This window comes from Leuciscus leuciscus (assembly GCF_965113295.1).
Source record: "Leuciscus leuciscus genome assembly, chromosome: 18".
NCBI lineage: Eukaryota > Metazoa > Chordata > Actinopteri > Cypriniformes > Leuciscidae > Leuciscus > Leuciscus leuciscus.
The window spans coordinates 2,446,554-2,464,797 of record NC_138742.1 but is presented as its reverse complement, the minus strand read 5'-3'; the positions used below and the strand labels follow the sequence as shown (position 1 = coordinate 2,464,797).

General features: G+C 42.7%; 1 protein-coding gene and 3 long non-coding RNA genes across 5 annotated transcripts in view; 1 reads left to right on the top strand and 3 right to left on the bottom strand.

Moving 5' to 3' along the window:
• Nucleotides 1-18,244, top strand: part of LOC309481069 (uncharacterized protein) — a 384,000-nt gene that overhangs the window by 9,411 nt on the left and 356,345 nt on the right. Inside the window, 2 exon segments of the mRNA XM_082145806.1 lie at nucleotides 3,671-3,844; nucleotides 16,767-16,940. Coding sequence (XP_082001932.1) covers nucleotides 3,671-3,844; nucleotides 16,767-16,940 — 348 coding nt within the window.
• LOC309481172 overlaps nucleotides 1-18,244 on the bottom strand; it is a 238,649-nt gene that overhangs the window by 23,696 nt on the left and 196,709 nt on the right. The window lies entirely within an intron of this gene.
• The window catches only part of LOC309481171, a 47,352-nt gene that overhangs the window by 8,298 nt on the left and 20,810 nt on the right, over nucleotides 1-18,244 (bottom strand). The window lies entirely within an intron of this gene.
• On the bottom strand, nucleotides 318-14,847 carry LOC309481180. 2 transcript variants are annotated; one of them, XR_014199938.1, is made up of 2 exons: nucleotides 13,459-14,847; nucleotides 318-2,782 (listed from the first exon to the last, which is right to left on the bottom strand). It is a non-coding gene; the product is annotated as an uncharacterized lncRNA (long non-coding RNA). The 2 variants fall into 2 exon arrangements; XR_014199939.1 differs by lacking the exon at nucleotides 318-2,782 and adding an exon at nucleotides 12,081-12,473.

The window sequence follows — 18,244 nt, the reverse complement described above, 5'->3', positions numbered from 1 at the left end:
CCATTACAGATTTGCGCAAAACTTTTTTAATGAGCGTTTGGTGTAGGTCTACTAGGCATAGAGATATCTGAACATCTTTGCCAAGCGCAAACCAGTACAGAAGTAGCCCAGTGTTTCCTCTATGTTGATTAGTTAATGGCGGCCCGCCACGGCAAATTTGTTGCCGCCACGGTAACGTTAGGGCTCTAGGCTACAGTGCGACCATTTCACTCGCATTTGTGCCTAAATATGTCTGTGTGCGACCATGAAAAGATATTTAGGCGCACTTGTGCAACTGACCCGATCGAAGATTTTTTTTTGGCGGCCGCCAAAGCGAATTTTTGTCCCGCCAAAGTCTTATTTGACCGGTGTGTAATGTAGATAAACTGCTGCGCTTGTGACAGCTGGGCGCATGTTTAAAAGAACGAGAGAGAGAGAGAGAGAGAGAGAGCGAGAGAGAGAGAGAGAGAGAGAGAGAGAGAGAGAGAGAGAGAGAGAGAGAGAGAGAGAGAGAGAGAGAGAGAGAGAGAGAGAGAGAGAGCGTGCGCCCTCTGGTCGTGTGTGTGTGTGTGAGCACTCTCTTTGTGAAGCAAGGTTCCACGTTTTAATGAATGGTTAAACGACTGATCTTTCCAACACTGAACTCACGAGACGTCTGAATCGGTGTATAACAGATCGGTAACACTTTACAATAAGGTTCCATTTATTAAACTCTAGTTATAACAACATTAGTTAACATTAACTTTTAATAAACTGCACTTCTACAGAATGTATTAATCTTTGCTAATGTTCATTTCAACATTTAATAGCCTACATTATTGAAATCAAAAGTTGTATTTGTTAACATTTAGTTAATGCACTGTGAACTAACATGAACAAACAATAAACAGCTGTATTTTTATTAAGATTAATAAAGATGAATACATTCAGTAACATGTATTGCTCATGGTTCATGTTAGTAATAAACTAATGTTAAATCAAATCATATTGTAAAGTGTTTCAAAAAAAAATTTACAGAACACCTTAAAATAAGAACGTAAGGTGTGCTTACCCCCTTTAGTACAGCCTATATGGTTAGCAAGATTTAGCCTTAATAAACTACAGCATTTAAACTGAATGGTAGCCTATTCAATTGTAGATGGTAGAAAATAAGACTATTAGTTAAAATAAACTTTTTAATGCTACTTTTTCTCCCTGCTTTTTTATATTGATATGATTATATACCAAAATAATCTATTAAAGAAGGATTTTTATCTTACAAAGCTATGAAATCCATAGGAAAAATCACAGCTTTTTTTTTTTTAAAGTGTTGGCCACCGAAGACCATTTTTGACCCAGGTAAAATCTTTGACCCAGGTGGTTGTTCGGACAGACCTGCCCCCCCACTGCTAAAGAAAATCCTAAAGGAAACACTGTAGCCTAATCAATAATTAAAGTGCAAGCTGAGAAACTGAAGTGGAGATGGAGAAAAGCTTCTTTATATGCCATTGCCTACATTTTAAACAGATGTCTGCCAATAGGCCTAAAACATTACATATATGGTTATTGTGACAGAGACTGGGACTCCAGGTTAATAAGATTCTGACTGAGTAGCAAGATATGAATTCAATTGTGATTCTGTGAGAATTCACAGATCCAGTTTCTCTTTTTTAATCTTCCCCTTAACATTTAAAGGAATCTACATGTTTGTGTGTGTGTGTGTGTGTGTGTGTGTGTGTGTGTGTGTGTGTGTGTGTGTGTGTGTGTGTGTGTGTGTGTGTGTGTGTGTGCTCAAATATGGCTTCTGGAGAGCAAATGAAGGCTAAAATATGAATTACTAAACAGACATTAATTAAGCAGTTCCCCATACTTTTAGAGTTACAACTAAAACCACTAGATGGCAGCAGCGTATAAGAGATGAACTGACAGCTAGTAAATCTTTGAACATGGAGTGCTAATGATAATAAATGTAATATGTCAGGCTCACAAAATTGAAGTGCTATAAAAGTTGTAGAAATGACAAATTCAATGTGCATTGTATTAAACAAATCTTTACTGATATGCAAATAGACAATAGACATCCAGCAAAAGTGCATTTTGTTTCTTTATATGCAGCCCAATGTTATCCAATGAGTTGTTTGCATTATTTAGGTATTTTATTTTAATTGTATTACATTTTTGGTAACACTTTACAATAAGGTCTCATTTGTTAATGCATTAACTAACATGAACTAACAGAGAGCAATAGCCTTTATTAATGTTAATAAAATATTAGTGTTCATGTTAGTTCACAGTGCATGTTAACAGATACAACTTTGGATCTTAAAAATATCTTATAAAATGTTGAGCTTAACATTAACTAAGATTAATAAATGCTGTAGAATATTGTTCATTAATTGTTGGTTCATGTTAAAGGAGAACTCTGGTCAATTTTAACATTGAGCTCATTTTTTTGTAAATGTGGAGTGCTGTCAGTACAGAGAACAACGACAGAAATCGGTGTTGCCTACACCATGTTATCCTCTTTATAAAATGTGCACCCTGTTGACTTCAATGGGGCCAGTTTTAAACCTGCTTTTAGCCTCTTAACATCCTTGATGTGTCATTACAAGTGCCCAGCCATTGTGAGTGTTTCCTTTCAGAGTGAACACGGTGAATCTGACTGCAGTAGATGTGGAAATTATGAATAAACATTATGTTTATTCAGCCAGCGCTCATACCTGTATTTATTTCCTGTTTTAGGTCGAGGGCCACAGTAGTCGATTGTCGAGTTCACACGTGTGATCATAGGTAACTAAGCAACAGTGGAGAACTCGACAATCGACTACTGTGGTCTTCGACCGAAAACAGGAAGTAAATACAGGTATGAGCGCGGGCCGAATTAACTTCATTTTTATTCATAATTTTCACATCTACTGCAGTCAGATTCACCATGTCAAACTGTGTGTGTGTGTGTGTGTGTGTGTGTGTGTGTGTGTGTGTGTGTGTGTAACAATCGTCTTTCTGAGGAGAGCTACGAGAATTTCTATCTTCTCTGTCACTATCATCTTTATTGTCAGTGTCCTGAAGGGACGTAGATGTGTGACATTTGTATGAGATCAATACAAATTATATTACAATTATACTCGTCCCTCTCTCTCTCTCCTCTGTCTTGCTCTGCCACACACACTATAATGAATACCCGTTCTTTATAGCGTTCTTCCTATAAGATTATTTTACAAAGTAAATACCAAAATCATCCAGGAAATTATGGAGTTCTGCTGGACCCTTAGAATCGTCCCAATCCTCCCCTGCTAACACACACACACACACACACACACACACACACACACACACACACACACACACACACACACACACACACACACACACACACACACACACACACACACAGACACACACACACACACACACACACACACACACACGTTCCTTAAAATGTTTACAAATACATTAAGCACACACACACACACACACACACACACACACACACACACATTGGGTTTACATGTTTTATGGGGACTTTCCATAGAAATAATGATTTTTATACTCTACAAACTCTATAATCAATCCCCTAATCCTAACTGATGAATTTTCACAATGTGAACTAATGAGTATTTGTATATATTTCATATTGACAGGATTATGTTATTTTTTAAGTGTCATGTTTATCTCTGGATATAGGCTTAATGTGTGTCATTGTTCTCTACAGGTTGAGTTGGTGTGGTGTGACAGATGAAGGCTGTGTTGCTCTGGCTTCAGCTCTGAGATCAAACCCCTCACACCTGAGAGAACTGGATCTGTCACATAATAATCTAGGAGACTCAGGAGTGAAGCTGTTCTCTGCTGTACTGGCGAATCCTCACTGTAAACTGGAGATACTGTGGTAAGATCATACGTTACTCTCACATGAAACTGTCACTAATGGCGTTTCCATTACAGATTTGCGCAAAACTTTTTTAATGAGCGTTTGGTGTAGGTCTACTAGGCATAGAGATATCTGAACATCTTTGCCAAGCGCAAACCAGTACAGAAGTAGCCCAGTGTTTCCTCTATGTTGATTAGTTAATGGCGGCCCGCCACGGCAAATTTGTTGCCGCCACGGTAACGTTAGGGCTCTAGGCTACAGTGCGACCATTTCACTCGCATTTGTGCCTAAATATGTCTGTGTGCGACCATGAAAAGATATTTAGGCGCACTTGTGCAAGTGACCCGATCGAAGATTTTTTTTTGGCGGCCGCCAAAGTGAATTTTTGTCCCGCCAAAGTCTTATTTGACCGGTGTGTAATGTAGATAAACTGCTGCGCTTGTGACAGCTGGGCGCATGTTTAAAAGAACGAGAGAGAGAGAGAGAGAGAGAGCGAGAGAGAGAGAGCGTGCGCCCTCTGGTCGTGTGTGTGTGTGAGCACTCTCTTTGTGAAGCAAGGTTCCACGTTTTAATGAATGGTTCACGAGTTCACACTTACATATAATTTGAAGGGGTAAGTTTAATGCGTATTTGGCGTGCTGTCCGGAGGGAGGGCTCCGAGCTCGGAGTTCGGCCCGAACCCAGAGTGCTCCCCCCGTATGTAAGTGTTTTTAGGACTAGAAGTGTGGAGAAGGGGTGGTGGAGGGATGCTGCAAAAACTGTCAATGGAATGAGGTGAGACTGTGGAGTATATATGCACCTCTTACCATTGATTGCTGAGTGCTTTCCACTTGTGTTAATTATCTGAACGTGCTCCTCCCGAACCTTGTTAATAAAACATCATTTCACGAGTTCACACTTACATATAATTTGAAGGGGTAAGTTTAATGCGTATTTGGCGTGCTGTCCGGAGGGAGGGCTCCGAGCTCGGAGTTCGGCCCGAACCCAGAGTGCTCCCCCCAAAGGTTAAGCAGAGGACAGCCGCCGGACTAAAGACCCCCCAAATGAGTGCCGAGTTTGGCGGGCTGGCATCTCGAGAAGGGGCCTGGATGCTTGACCGGGGAGGCCCGTAATGGTGGCTCACTGTCTGGACTGACGGCCCCTGTTGGTCTGCGGACGAGGAGCGGTTGTAGTTTACAGAGACCGATCGGGAAGATTTGCGCTTTTCCGCTAAGCCCCAATGCTTGCTGGACAGAGAGGAAACAGAAAGGAGGAAAATGAGTGCTTGCCCAGGAGATTTTCTCACACTGCATCGCTGGATGAAAGAGAAAACGTAAGTGCTCGACTGGAAAGAGCTCACTCCGTCCGCTGTGCGACCAATGCTCGCTGGACAGAAAGAGGAAACAGGAAAGTGAGTGCTTGCCCAGGAGATTTTCTCACACTGCATCGCTGGATGAAAGAGAAAACGTAAGTACTCTACTGGGAAAGTTCTCACTCCGTCCGCTGAGAGACCAATGCTCGCTGGACGGAAAGGAAACAGGAAAAGGAAACAGGAAAATGAGTGCTTGCCCAGGAGATTTTCTCACACTGCATCGCTGGATGAAAGAGAAAACGTAAGTGCTCTACCGGGAAGGTTCTCACTCCGTCCGCTGTGAGACCAATGCTCGCTGGACAGAAAGAGGAAACAGGAAAGTGAGTGCTTGCCCAGGAGGTTTCCTCACACTGCATCGCTGGATGAAAGAGAAAACGTAAGTGCTCTACTGGGAAAGTTCTCACTCCGTCCGCTGTGAGACCAATGCTCGCTGGACGGAAAGGAAACAGGAAAAGGAAACAGGAAAATGAGTGCTTGCCCAGGAGATTTTCTCACACTGCATTGCTGGATGAAAGAGAAAACGTAAGTGCTCTACTGGGAAAGTTCTCACTCCGTCCACTGAGAGATCAATGCTCACTAGACAGAAAGAGGAAACAGGAAAATGAGTGCTTGCCCAGGAGATTTTCTCACACTGCATCGCTGGATGAAAGAGAAAACGTAAGTGCTCTACTGGGAAAGTTCTCACTCCGTCCGCTGTGAGACCAATGTTCGCTGGACGGAAAGAGGAGAAGGAGGGGATAGAGATTTTTTTTTATTTTTTTTTTTTTATTTTTTTTTTTTTTAATAAACTCACTCGATGAGGGTTTGGTGAGCTTTTTTAATGTGGAACCGGTTCGTCCTGATATAGCTTCGGAAAGCATCGGAGGACCATCTCCCAAGGGTTTGAATCTGCTGTTGGGAGAGGCCTTTTTGGGCTGCTGAAGTTGCTGCCCCGATGCGGAATGAGTGACTTGAAAAATTCTTTGCTGAAATGCCTGACTGTTGGAGAACAGATTTGAGATGTTTCTGGAACCAAAAACGTGTCACAGGTTTTTTGGATTCGTCTAAAAACAGGGGTTCCAGGGCAGATTTAGCCTGGGAACTTCTCCATTGCAGATATGCCAGAATTGACTGGTATGGTTGGATTTGCGAAGCGAGGTTAAAAATGTAGATGAAATGACCTTTTTTGGTTTGGTCAGTTTTACTTTGTTTAATCAAATATGAAATGGTTTCGCCGTCTAGTACTGATAAGTCTGAGATGGTAGGGTGGATTTTTGGGTCGAATTTAGAAGTAATGGCGAGTTCCGAGCATCTAAGAAAACCGAAAAAGGCTAGGATAAACATAGCATCGAGTGTACGAGCGGAACCGAGGGGCTGGTAGCCTGTGCGGAGGGCCTGAATACATTTGGTGAGAATGTCTAGCGTTATAGGTTGTCTGGCGTCGGGGCGGGTGGGCTGGGATCTTTGAATCCCTTTAATCAGGAGGGAGGTTTGTGAATTGTTTATCTCCGTGGAAGGAGCGCCGTACATCAATTTATGGAAAAACTGGATGCCGCTCAAATAACCTTTGATGGACCCGACTTGTAGACCCTTAATGATGTTAAGGTAGGAGATAAAAGAGGTGATTGAAAGAAGAGAAAAATCAGGGAAAGGCAAGTTATAAGAGACATGGAATGTTTTAAAACATCTCCAAGCAGTAACGTAGGATTGAAGGGTCCTGGGAGATACTGCTTGGAGGATAGAGTCGAGTGATGCGTCAAGCAGGGGTTTTAACGGGTGGGTTACGGGAATATTAGTTCTGAATAACGAGGAACTGGAGTTGGGAATTGATCCGCCTCTGGAGCCAGCATCCTGAATTTCTGAGAGGATCTGAGCGCGGATGGATTGGGAAACTGGTGGGGGTTCCATAGCAACTGCGTTGGACGGCACGGGCATCGGAGTGGCTGTGAAGAGAGAATAGGGTGATTTATTTTGAATGGTAGAGCTGGGAAAGGTATAATCCGGGGCTGCGAATGACAGCGGTGCCCTTGCAATTGGAAGACCTGTTGAAGATTGAAAAGGAAAGTTAGTAGGAGGATGTGAGGGATGATAGAAAGCACTGTGAGCTTGAGCTGCAAGCGGAGGCGGGCCTGCGCTCGTTTGCGTTACTGCAGCTGCAGGCCACTGGAAATGGGCGGGGTTGTAACCTGATGGGTAGGACTGTTGACATTGGTGGACCTGTGGTGCTAGCGGCGATAGCTTCGCGCTAGTGTCTGCCACTGGAGCTGGAGGCCACTGAAACGGAAAAGGGTTATGAACCGCGGGAGAATAAAACTGAGCGGCTGTGGGGAGGCCTCTGGGCCCGGCTGCATGCGGCGCTGCGGCAGCGGAAGCAGAGGTGGAGGGCTGGGCCTCATCGAAAGGTGGTAGTGGACCTGCCATGGCGAAATCTGGAGCTTGGCCCAGGCTCGCTGAGGGCCTGTTGCTGCGGCGACTCAAAGGCCGAAGCGAGCCGCGTCCTGTGCGGGAAGACGACGGTGGAGACTGGGCAGGCGGATTTTGAGCCCGGCGGGCTTTGCTCTGCCTGGGAGTCGTCTTGGGAGTTGACTGAAGGGAGACATACAGAGCATACAGCTCCGCTTTATTCATTTTCCTTGAAGCTTGTAAGTCTGAGTTACCCAGCGCTTGCCTTAGTCCAGCTACGGTCCATTTCCCGATGGGTGGGATCGTCGGGACGGCCGAGCGGTAGGAGGAAGCTGGGGAAGAAAATGGGAGTCTTGCCGGGGGCGGCGAAGACTGGTCTCGGCGTCTTGTAGAGCGCCGGGCTGATCGGGCCGGTGTGCGGCCGCGAGGAGAAGCCGGGGGCTCAAGTGCGACGACCGGCGTAGGAGGGATGACCATCGGATCGGCGGAGTGCGAAGGTGCATCCCTGGAGATGTTTGCGTCTTCGTTGGAAGAGGAGCTTGATTGAGACATTGCTGCAAAAACTGTCAATGGAATGAGGTGAGACTGTGGAGTATATATGCACCTCTTACCATTGATTGCTGAGTGCTTTCCACTTGTGTTAATTATCTGAACGTGCTCCTCCCGAACCTTGTTAATAAAACATCATTTAAACGACTGATCTTTCCAACACTGAACTCACGAGACGTCTGAATCGGTGTATAACAGATCGGTAACACTTTACAATAAGGTTCCATTTATTAAACTCTAGTTATAACTACATTAGTTAACATTAACTTTTAATAAACTGCACTTCTACAGAATGTATTAATCTTTGCTAATGTTCATTTCAACATTTAATAGCCTACATTATTGAAATCAAAAGTTGTATTTGTTAACATTTAGTTAATGCACTGTGAACTAACATGAACAAACAATAAACAGCTGTATTTTTATTAAGATTAATAAAGATGAATACATTCAGTAACATGTATTGCTCATGGTTCATGTTAGTAATAAACTAATGTTAAATCAAACCATATTGTAAAGTGTTTCAAAAAAATAATTTACAGAACACCTTAAAATAAGAACGTAAGGTGTGCTTACCCCCTTTAGTACAGCCTATATGGTTAGCAAGATTTAGCCTTAATAAACTACAGCATTTAAACTGAATGGTAGCCTATTCAATTGTAGATGGAAGAAAATAAGACTATTAGTTAAAATAAACTTTTTAATGCTACTTTTTCTCCCTGCTTTTTTATATTGATATGATTATATACCAAAATAATCTATTAAAGAAGGATTTTTATCTTACAAAGCTATGAAATCCATAGGTAAAATCACAGCTTTTTTTTTTTTTAAGTGTTGGCCACCGAAGACCATTTTTGACCCAGGTGGTTGTTCGGACAGACCTGCCCCCCCACTGCTAAAGAAAATCCTAAAGGAAACACTGTAGCCTAATCAATAATTAAAGTGCAAGCTGAGAAACTGAAGTGGAGATGGAGAAAAGCTTCTTTATATGCCATTGCCTACATTCAGTAGCGGTTTTAGGCACGGGCGAACCGGGCAATTGCCCGGGGCGGCATTTTTTGGGGGGCGGCACCGCCGGCACGAGCAGAAAGAAAAATACAAATCTGCGTTTTGTATTATCTATCATTTTACTGTGTGGGGAATTGGCAAATTTGCGCCCCCTGCAGCTGCAGGCGCCCCTGCTTGCTGAGAAGATGCCGTGCACAGAAGCTGTTTGTTTGAGAAGGGGAAAGGGGAGGGGGCGGCGGGGCGCGGAGGCGCGGGCGCGGATGACAGTTCACCTCTGGGTCTCTCCCAAATGGAACGGACAAGGGGGGGATCCATATAGTTATCGAAGTTATCAGTCACACCTCGACTTTCTTCCAGATAACGCACATTTCATTCATAATATTATAAATACGGGCCTCTATATTTCCTGCACATTTTTGTTTTTCTGAATGGTCTGAATGGCTAATAAAAATAGGTAATACAAAACGATTACTTGGTCACCACCACCAAGGTGAATTGGTTTAGTCTTGACTTCTGGTCGTGACTCGTGAGCGTGAGTGACAGTTATGGGGGGATCAGGGGATCTGTTGATTGTCGATGTCGAGGGCCAAATAAGAGATGGACAAGAAAGGTCAAAGCCATCAGGTGCCCAATTTAGAAACGAGCGAAAGATAAAGGTATGCAATGCAACTATGTTTACTCTATGATTACGGTATCCATGTCATGAATGAAGGGGCAATATTAATTGGTGGGTATAACTCTTATTTGTTAGCCTTTTTTCTATGATTCTTGCTATGCTTAACAATAATTCGTTTTTAACTCAAACACGAGATCTAATTTCACCATAATATTGTTCTTTGCAACAAAACTGTTGCAAGTTCAGTTATTACACTGCAAAAATGCTTTTCTTACTTAGTATTTTTGTCTTGTTTCCAGTCCAAATATCAAACATTTCTTAAATAAAGATGCATAACGTTATTTTACTAAAGTAGTAAAATTACATAAGATATTAAGTCTTGTTTTCTGGGGAAATAAATAAAAATGAGTTTTTGCTTAAAACAAGCAAAACATTATCTGCCAATGGGGTAACAAAAATTATATTTGGGGGGGTGTAGGGGGGCAGGCGGGCGCTCGAAAGGGGTCTCGCCCAGGGTGTAATTCAATGTAGAACCGCCACTGCCTACATTTTAAACAGATGTCTGCCAATAGGCCTAAAACATTACATATATGGTTATTGTGACAGAGACTGGGACTCCAGGTTAATAAGATTCTGACTGAGTAGCAAGATATGAATTCAATTGTGATTCTGTGAGAATTCACAGATCCAGTTTTTCTTTTTTAATCTTCCCCTTAACATTTAAAGGAATCTGTGTGTGTGTGTGTGTGTGTGTGTGTGTGTGTGTGTGTGTGTGTGTGTGTGTGTGTGTGTGTGTGCTCAAATATGGCTTCTGGAGAGCAAATGAAGGATAAAATATGAATTACTAAACAGACATTAATTAAGCAGTTCCCCATACTTTTAGAGTTACAACTAAAACCACTAGATGGCAGCAGCGTATAAGAGATGAACTGACAGCTAGTAAATCTTTGAACATGGAGTGCTAATGATAATAAATGTAATATGTCAGGCTCACAAAATTGAAGTGCTATAAAAGTTGTAGAAATGACAAATTCAATGTGCATTGTATTAAACAAATCTTTACTGATATGCAAATAGACAATAGACATCCAGCAAAAGTGCATTTTGTTTCTTTATATGCAGCCCAATGTTATCCAATGAGTTGTTTGCATTATTGAGGCATTTTATTATAATTGTATTACATTTTTGGTAACACTTTACAATAAGGTCTCATTTGTTAATGCATTAACTAACATGAACTAACAGAGAGCAATAGCCTTTATTAATGTTAATAAAATATTAGTGTTCATGTTAGTTCACAGTGCATGTTAACAGATACAACTTTGGATCTTAAAAATATCTTATAAAATGTTGAGCTTAACATTAACTAAGATTAATAAATGCTGTAGAATATTGTTCATTAATTGTTGGTTCATGTTAAAGGAGAACTCTGGTCAATTTTAACATTGAGCTCATTTTTTTGTAAATGTGGAGTGCTGTCAGTACAGAGAACAACGACAGAAATCGGTGTTGCCTACACCATGTTATCCTCTTTTTAAAATGTGCACCCTGTTGACTTCAATGGGGCAAGTTTTAAACCTGCTTTTAGCCTCTTAACATCCTTGATGTGTCATTACAAGTGCCCAGCCATTGTGAGTGTTTCCTTTCAGAGTGAACACGGTGAATCTGACTGCAGTAGATGTGGAAATTATGAATAAACATTATGTTTATTCAGCCAGCGCTCACACCTGTATTTATTACCTGTTTTAGGTCGAGGGCCACAGTAGTCGATTGTCGAGTTCACGCGTGTGATCATAGGTAACTACCGTAAAACTTCAAATAATAGCCGAGTCCCAAATAGACGCCTGTCTCTTTTAAACGCCTGGTGTGACGACAGGTTTGGGTAAATAAAGGCCGGTCTCAAATAGAGGCCTGGTCTGTTTTTTAGTATCGGGTTATACATGATATTCTAAAACCAGTCAGATCGTCTGTTCTATGTTTTGATTAGATTTCACGTGACAGACGCAACCGTTCATGAACGACTCATCACTATTCGCGCGCACGCGCGCGTGTGTGTGAGGGAGAAAGAGGAGATAATATATTTCATTAACTTCGGGATGTTATCCTTAGGTATGTGGCCTGACTAGCTTCAGCGAGGATCACCTTATCCATTGTTTCAAAGAGGGAGAGCCGTGCGCATCTGGGCGGGAGCTGTTAGTGCAAGCAAGGCAGGCAGAGTTAGCGGAGGCCGGAGAGGGAGAAGTGGAGGAGAGCGACGTGGAGGAGGAATTCGCCAATGAACTTGTAATTGAGGATCGCGGGGATGATGATAGTGATGAATAGAGTAATTTTCTATCACATGATTGCAGTTGTTTTACAGGGTAGCCTTCATTCTTTCTTGTTGATGTGTTTCGGCAACAAGTTCATATGCTCGATGGATTTTAGTGGTAACTTGTGTTCTGCCCATTGCTGTCACATCGTTTCGTTTGTTATGTTTTTTTTTTATGCTGCTAATAGCCAAAGACATTTCTTACATTAAATTATTTGTTACACACATTCGAATTACTTATAAATAAAACATAATATAATGTGTTAACCTCCTACTGTCATGCTTGAATATCTCAACACTAAATTAAAGGCCTGTCTCTTATAGACGCCTGTCTCAAATACAAGCCGGTGCAGTTCGGCGATTTGGGTAAATAGAAGCCCGGGCTATTATTTGAAGTTTTACGGTAAGCAACAGTGGAGAACTCGACAATCGACTACTGTGGTCTTCGACCGAAAACAGGAAGTAAATACAGGTATGAGCGCTGGCCGAATTAACTTCATTTTTATTCATAATTTTCACATCTACTGCAGTCAGATTCACCATGTCAAACTGTGTGTGTGTGTGTGTGTGTGTGTGTGTGTGTGTGTGTGTGTGTGTGTGTGTGTGTGTGTGTGTAACAATCGTCTTTCTGAGGAGAGCTACGAGAATTTCTGTCTTCTCTGTCACTATCATCTTTATTGTCAGTGTCCTGAAGGGACGTAGATGTGTGACATTTGTATGAGATCAATACAAATTATATTACAATTATACTCGTCCCTCTCTCTCTCTCCTCTGTCTTGCTCTGCCACACACACTATAATGAATACCCGTTCTTTATAGCGTTCTTCCTATAAGATTATTTTACAAAGTAATAGAGCCCGACCGATAAAGGATTTTTAAGGCCGATACCGATACAAATATTTGGTGATTTAAAAATCCGATATTCCGATATATATATATATATATATATATATTTTTTTTTAAATCCAGAAACGCGTAACAAAACATGAACAGATTTCCCTAACATTAGTTATTTGTCGTTATTTAAGAGTCCTCAGCCTTACTAAAATAATATGATAATGCAGTTTAAAAATACACTTGTTTGTTTTATTGTCACAACAGAACAGAATATATTAAAGTTCTGATAAATATAATGTATAAAAATACAAACTTAAGATATGAAACTTAAAGTCCTTTGAACAAAAAAAAGGCAACTATTATTATTAATATTGACAGTAATAAATCAATTATGTAATAATGTGTGTGTGTGTGTGTGTGTGTGTGTGTGTGTGTGTGTGTGTGTGTGTGTGTGTGTGTGTGTGTGTGTGAAGAACTGATAAGATTGTAAATGTGTACCTTGAAATGCAATGTAAGTCGCTTTTGATAAAAGCGTCTGCCAAATGTCAATGTTATAAGCTACCTTATAATACAATGTCAACTTGCTTATCCCTTTACCTGCACTCTTTTAATTCTATCCATCTATTCCATCAAGCTACAACAAACCATTTTCAATCATCATTTGCTGCCTGCCTTCTAAAATCTACTACTTAGTGATGCACTAAATACATTATGTGACTCGTTAATGCTGCGGCTAAACGAAGTCAGCAACGCACACTTGGATTTCACACACGTGTAAAAGAAAAGCTCACTTTTATGCACAGGCTGTGTTTGATACTTTTTCTCTATGTCTAAATGTTCACTCCTCGCGTGCCTAACTTACATTTTACAATGCAGAGACTGGAACTACAGATATGCTAGTTATAAATACAGTAATCATTACTTTATTTAGGCAGAATAAGTTCGTTGTGATTTCCAAGCTCATTAGCCGCGTTTCCACTGTCGGGCCAGTGCGAGCCAGGGCTTTAAACGGGCCGTGCCGGGCTAATAGCACCGGGCCTGCGTTTCCACTGTTGGGCCAGTGCGAGCCAGGGCTTTAAACGGGCCGTGCCGGGCTAATAGCACCGGGCCTGTGTTTCCACTGTCGGGCCAGTGTGAGCCAGGGCTTTAAACGGGCCGTGCCGGGCTAATAGCACTGGGCCTGCGTTTCCACTGTTGGGCCAGTGCGAGCCAGGGCTTTAAACGGGCCGTGCCGGGCTAATAGCACCGGGCCTGTGTTTCCACTGTCGGGCCAGTGCGAGCCAGGGCTTTAAACGGGCCGTGCCGGGCTAATAGCACCGGGCCTGTGTTTCCACTGTCGGGCCAGTGCGAGCCAGGGCTTTAAACGGGCCGTGCCGGGCTAATAGCACTGGGCCTGCGTTTCCACTGTTGGGCCAGTGCGAGCCAGGGCTTTAAACGGGCCGTGCCGGGCTAATAGCCTCGGGCCTGCGTTTCCACTGTTGGGCCAGTGCGAGCCAGGGCTTTAAACGGGCCGTGCCGGGCTAATAGCACCGGGCCTGTGTTTCCACTGTCGGGCCAGTGCGAGCCAGGGCTTTAAACGGGCCGTGCCGGGCTAATAGCACCGGGCCTGTGTTTCCACTGTCGGGCCAGTGCGAGCCAGGGCTTTAAACGGGCCGTGCCGGGCTAATAGCACTGGGCCTGCGTTTCCACTGTTGGGCCAGTGCGAGCCAGGGCTTTAAACGGGCCGTGCCGGGCTAATAGCCTCGGGCCTGCGTTTCCACTGTTGGGCCAGTGCGAGCCAGGGCTTTAAACGGGCCGTGCCGGGCTAATAGCACCGGGCCTGTGTTTCCACTGTCGGGCCAGTGCGAGCCAGGGCTTTAAACGGGCCGTGCCGGGCTAATAGCACCGGGCCTGTGTTTCCACTGTCGGGCCAGTGCGAGCCAGGGCTTTAAACGGGCCGTGCCGGGCTAATAGCACTGGGCCTGCGTTTCCACTGTTGGGCCAGTGCGAGCCAGGGCTTTAAACGGGCCGTGCCGGGCTAATAGCCTCGGGCCTGCGTTTCCACTGTTGGGCCAGTGCGAGCCAGGGCTTTAAACGGGCCGTGCCGGGCTAATAGCACTGGGCCTGCGTTTCCACTGTTGGGCCAGTGCGAGACAGGGCTTTAAACGGGCCGTGCCGGGCTAATAGCCTCGGGCCTGTGTTTCCACTGTCGGGCCAGTGCGAGACAGGGCTTTAAACGGGCCGTGCCGGGCTAATAGCCTCGGGCCTGTGTTTCCACTGTTGGCCCAGAAGCTCCACAGCGCTTCACTAAAACACGCCCGTAACACGCCTCTCTGGAACAACGTCACACTAATCCATCATTTCACCAACAAATGGAAGTTTTATCAGAAAACTAATCAGAAATCACTGGAAACCGCGTTGAAAACAAACATGATAAAAGCGGCCGTTTGCTGGCATTTTTGTTGTTTACTTGAATATTCAAAACCCAAGCATCGATGTTTTACCACAGGTTTACAATAAAAAGTGATACATTGATCATAATGAATTAATTTATGTCAAAATTGCACATTAGTCACTCAGAAATAAATTACCGTTAGGTCTATTTCACAAAAGAAAGAGGAGGTAGAGGACACACTTACTTCTTCAGTCGCGTCTGTTACTGTTTATCTGGTAGTTACAGGACATATTTACATCACATTTAGAAAGAATGATAATTTCTACAAATATATGCCACCAAAAATACGACCTGAGGAGCTTTAGCACTCTCTCGACTCCCATACAGATATTTTCAGTCAGAGAAACAGAGGAAGCTCCCGAAAAAAAAGTTGCTTTATTTTATCATGATAGTCCGGTATAAAGAGACGAGACGTAGGCTACTGACAGATAAAATAAAAACATGACTGTGATAGCCTTTATGATTGGTCTGATTTCTTCAAGCGTTCACTATGTTTTTACACTATGCGTATCTTCAAGCGTTTACTATGTTTACTATGGTAATGGTTAGCGCGCATAGTCTTTTGCATCACAAACACAAGGCATTCAAACATGAACGCGAGTTAAATTATTTTAAAAGTCTTTAATGCTGACAGAATCATCCGGCGCTGCCGTCTCCCGACTCAGGTGAACTCTGGACTCTGTTCGTAACCACTCCTCTAGCCCTGAGCGATCTTCCTTGTATAGTGCCCTCTGGTGGACAAACTATGCAGCGCCAACACTCATAACATGGTTGAAGGGTGTTTCGTCCGCTTTTATTTTATTTTTTAAATATTCATTTATCGGCCATTATAAATGCCGATACCGATAGTTTGAAAAATGCCTAATATCGGCCGATAATATCAGCCCGCCGATATATCGGTCGGGCTCTACAAAGTAAATACCAAAATCATCCAGGAAATTATGGAGTTCTGCTGGACCCTTAGAATCGTCCCAATCCTCCCCTGCTAACACACACACACACACACACACACACACACACACACACACACACACACACACACACACACACACACACACACACACACACACACACACACACACACACACACACACACACACACACAGACACACACACACACACACACACACAGACACACACACACACACACACGTTCCTTAAAATGTTTACAAATACATTAAGCTCACTCACACACACACACACACACACACACACACACACACACACACACACACACACACACGTTGGGTTTACATGTTTTATGGGGACTTTCCATAGAAATGATTTTTATACTCTACAAACTCTATAATCAATCCCCTAATCCTAACTGATGAATTTTCACAATGTGAACTAATGAGTATTTGTATATATTTCATATTGACAGGATTATGTTATTTTTTAAGTGTCATGTTTATCTCTGGATATAGGCTTAATGTGTGTCATTGTTCTCTACAGGTTGTGGAGCTGTGATGTGACAGATGAAGGTTGTGTTGCTCTGGCTTCAGCTCTGAGATCAAACCCCTCACACCTGAGAAAACTGTATCTGTCTGGGAATAATCTAGGAGACTCAGGAGTGAAGCTGTTCTCTGCTGTACTGGCGAATCCTCACTGTAAACTGGAGATACTGGGGTAAGATCATACGTTACTCTCACATGAAACTGTCACTAATGGCGTTTCCATTACAGATTTGCGCAAAACTTTTTTAATGAGCGTTTGGTGTAGGTCTACTAGGCATAGAGATATCTGAACATCTTTGCCAAGCGCAAACCAGTACAGAAGTAGCCCAGTGTTTCCTCTATGTTGATTAGTTAATGGCGGCCCGCCACGGCAAATTTGTTGCCGCCACGGTAACGTTAGGGCTCTAGGCTACAGTGCGACCATTTCACTCGCATTTGTGCCTAAATATGTCTGTGTGCGACCATGAAAAGAATGAGCGCTGGCCGAATTAACTTCATTTTTATTCATAATTTTCACATCTACTGCAGTCAGATTCACCATGTCAAACTGTGTGTGTGTGTGTGTGTGTGTGTGTGTGTGTGTGTGTGTGTGTGTAACAATCGTCTTTCTGAGGAGAGCTCATAGACTGTAAAAAATATGGACAAAGCGTCTGTGACGTCACCCATAGACTTTCTGAAGAACGGGTTTGAAGCCGTTTATGGGGGGTATGGGCGGCGCCATCTTGGAAAATCTTGGGAAATCTTGGGAAATCCTAACCCCGCCCACCTTCTGACGCAGCGCGCGTCACTCCTACTCTGGTTATCTCGGTGTATATTTTAGGCAACGAAATATGTTATAAAACACCACACTAACTCTTTTCGTTTTCATTTAAAGAAATCTTAAACATTATAGCCACACAAATGTGGTTCAGGCAACGCGTATTGATTATATTCACTGCACATAATGTTTGCCTATTTATAACAAAACGAAATATAAAACACAAACCTGCCTCTTTTCGTTTTAAATATAATATAAAAATATTAAACATTTTAATATGGTCCAGGCAATATGTGCATTTGTATTAAACAACAGATGTTGCACTAAACAACATTACAGATCATATTCGTTGTATTAAAATTTTAAATGACAAAACTCAACCCAGTCTCTTTTTGTTAAATTTCAGTTTTATCAATATTAGCTATTATAAAAGTATAAGTAAAAGGTAAAGTTACAAGAAGCTATACAAATAAAGCAAACAATTCAGTCAAACATAAAAAGTCAGCGCTCGATCTAGTCTAACCATACAACAGTAAAGTTAAATAGCTTATAAAGTTATGAAACTTCCCCTCAGCCAAACCGATTGGCCAGGGAACAAATGATAGATTTACGTTACGAGACCAAAAATCGCCCGTTAGATATAGACAAGACGAATTATATCTCATGTTTAACCACTACAGAGACGCCAGAGTCAGCGGCAAACCTCAGAACGTCTGGCC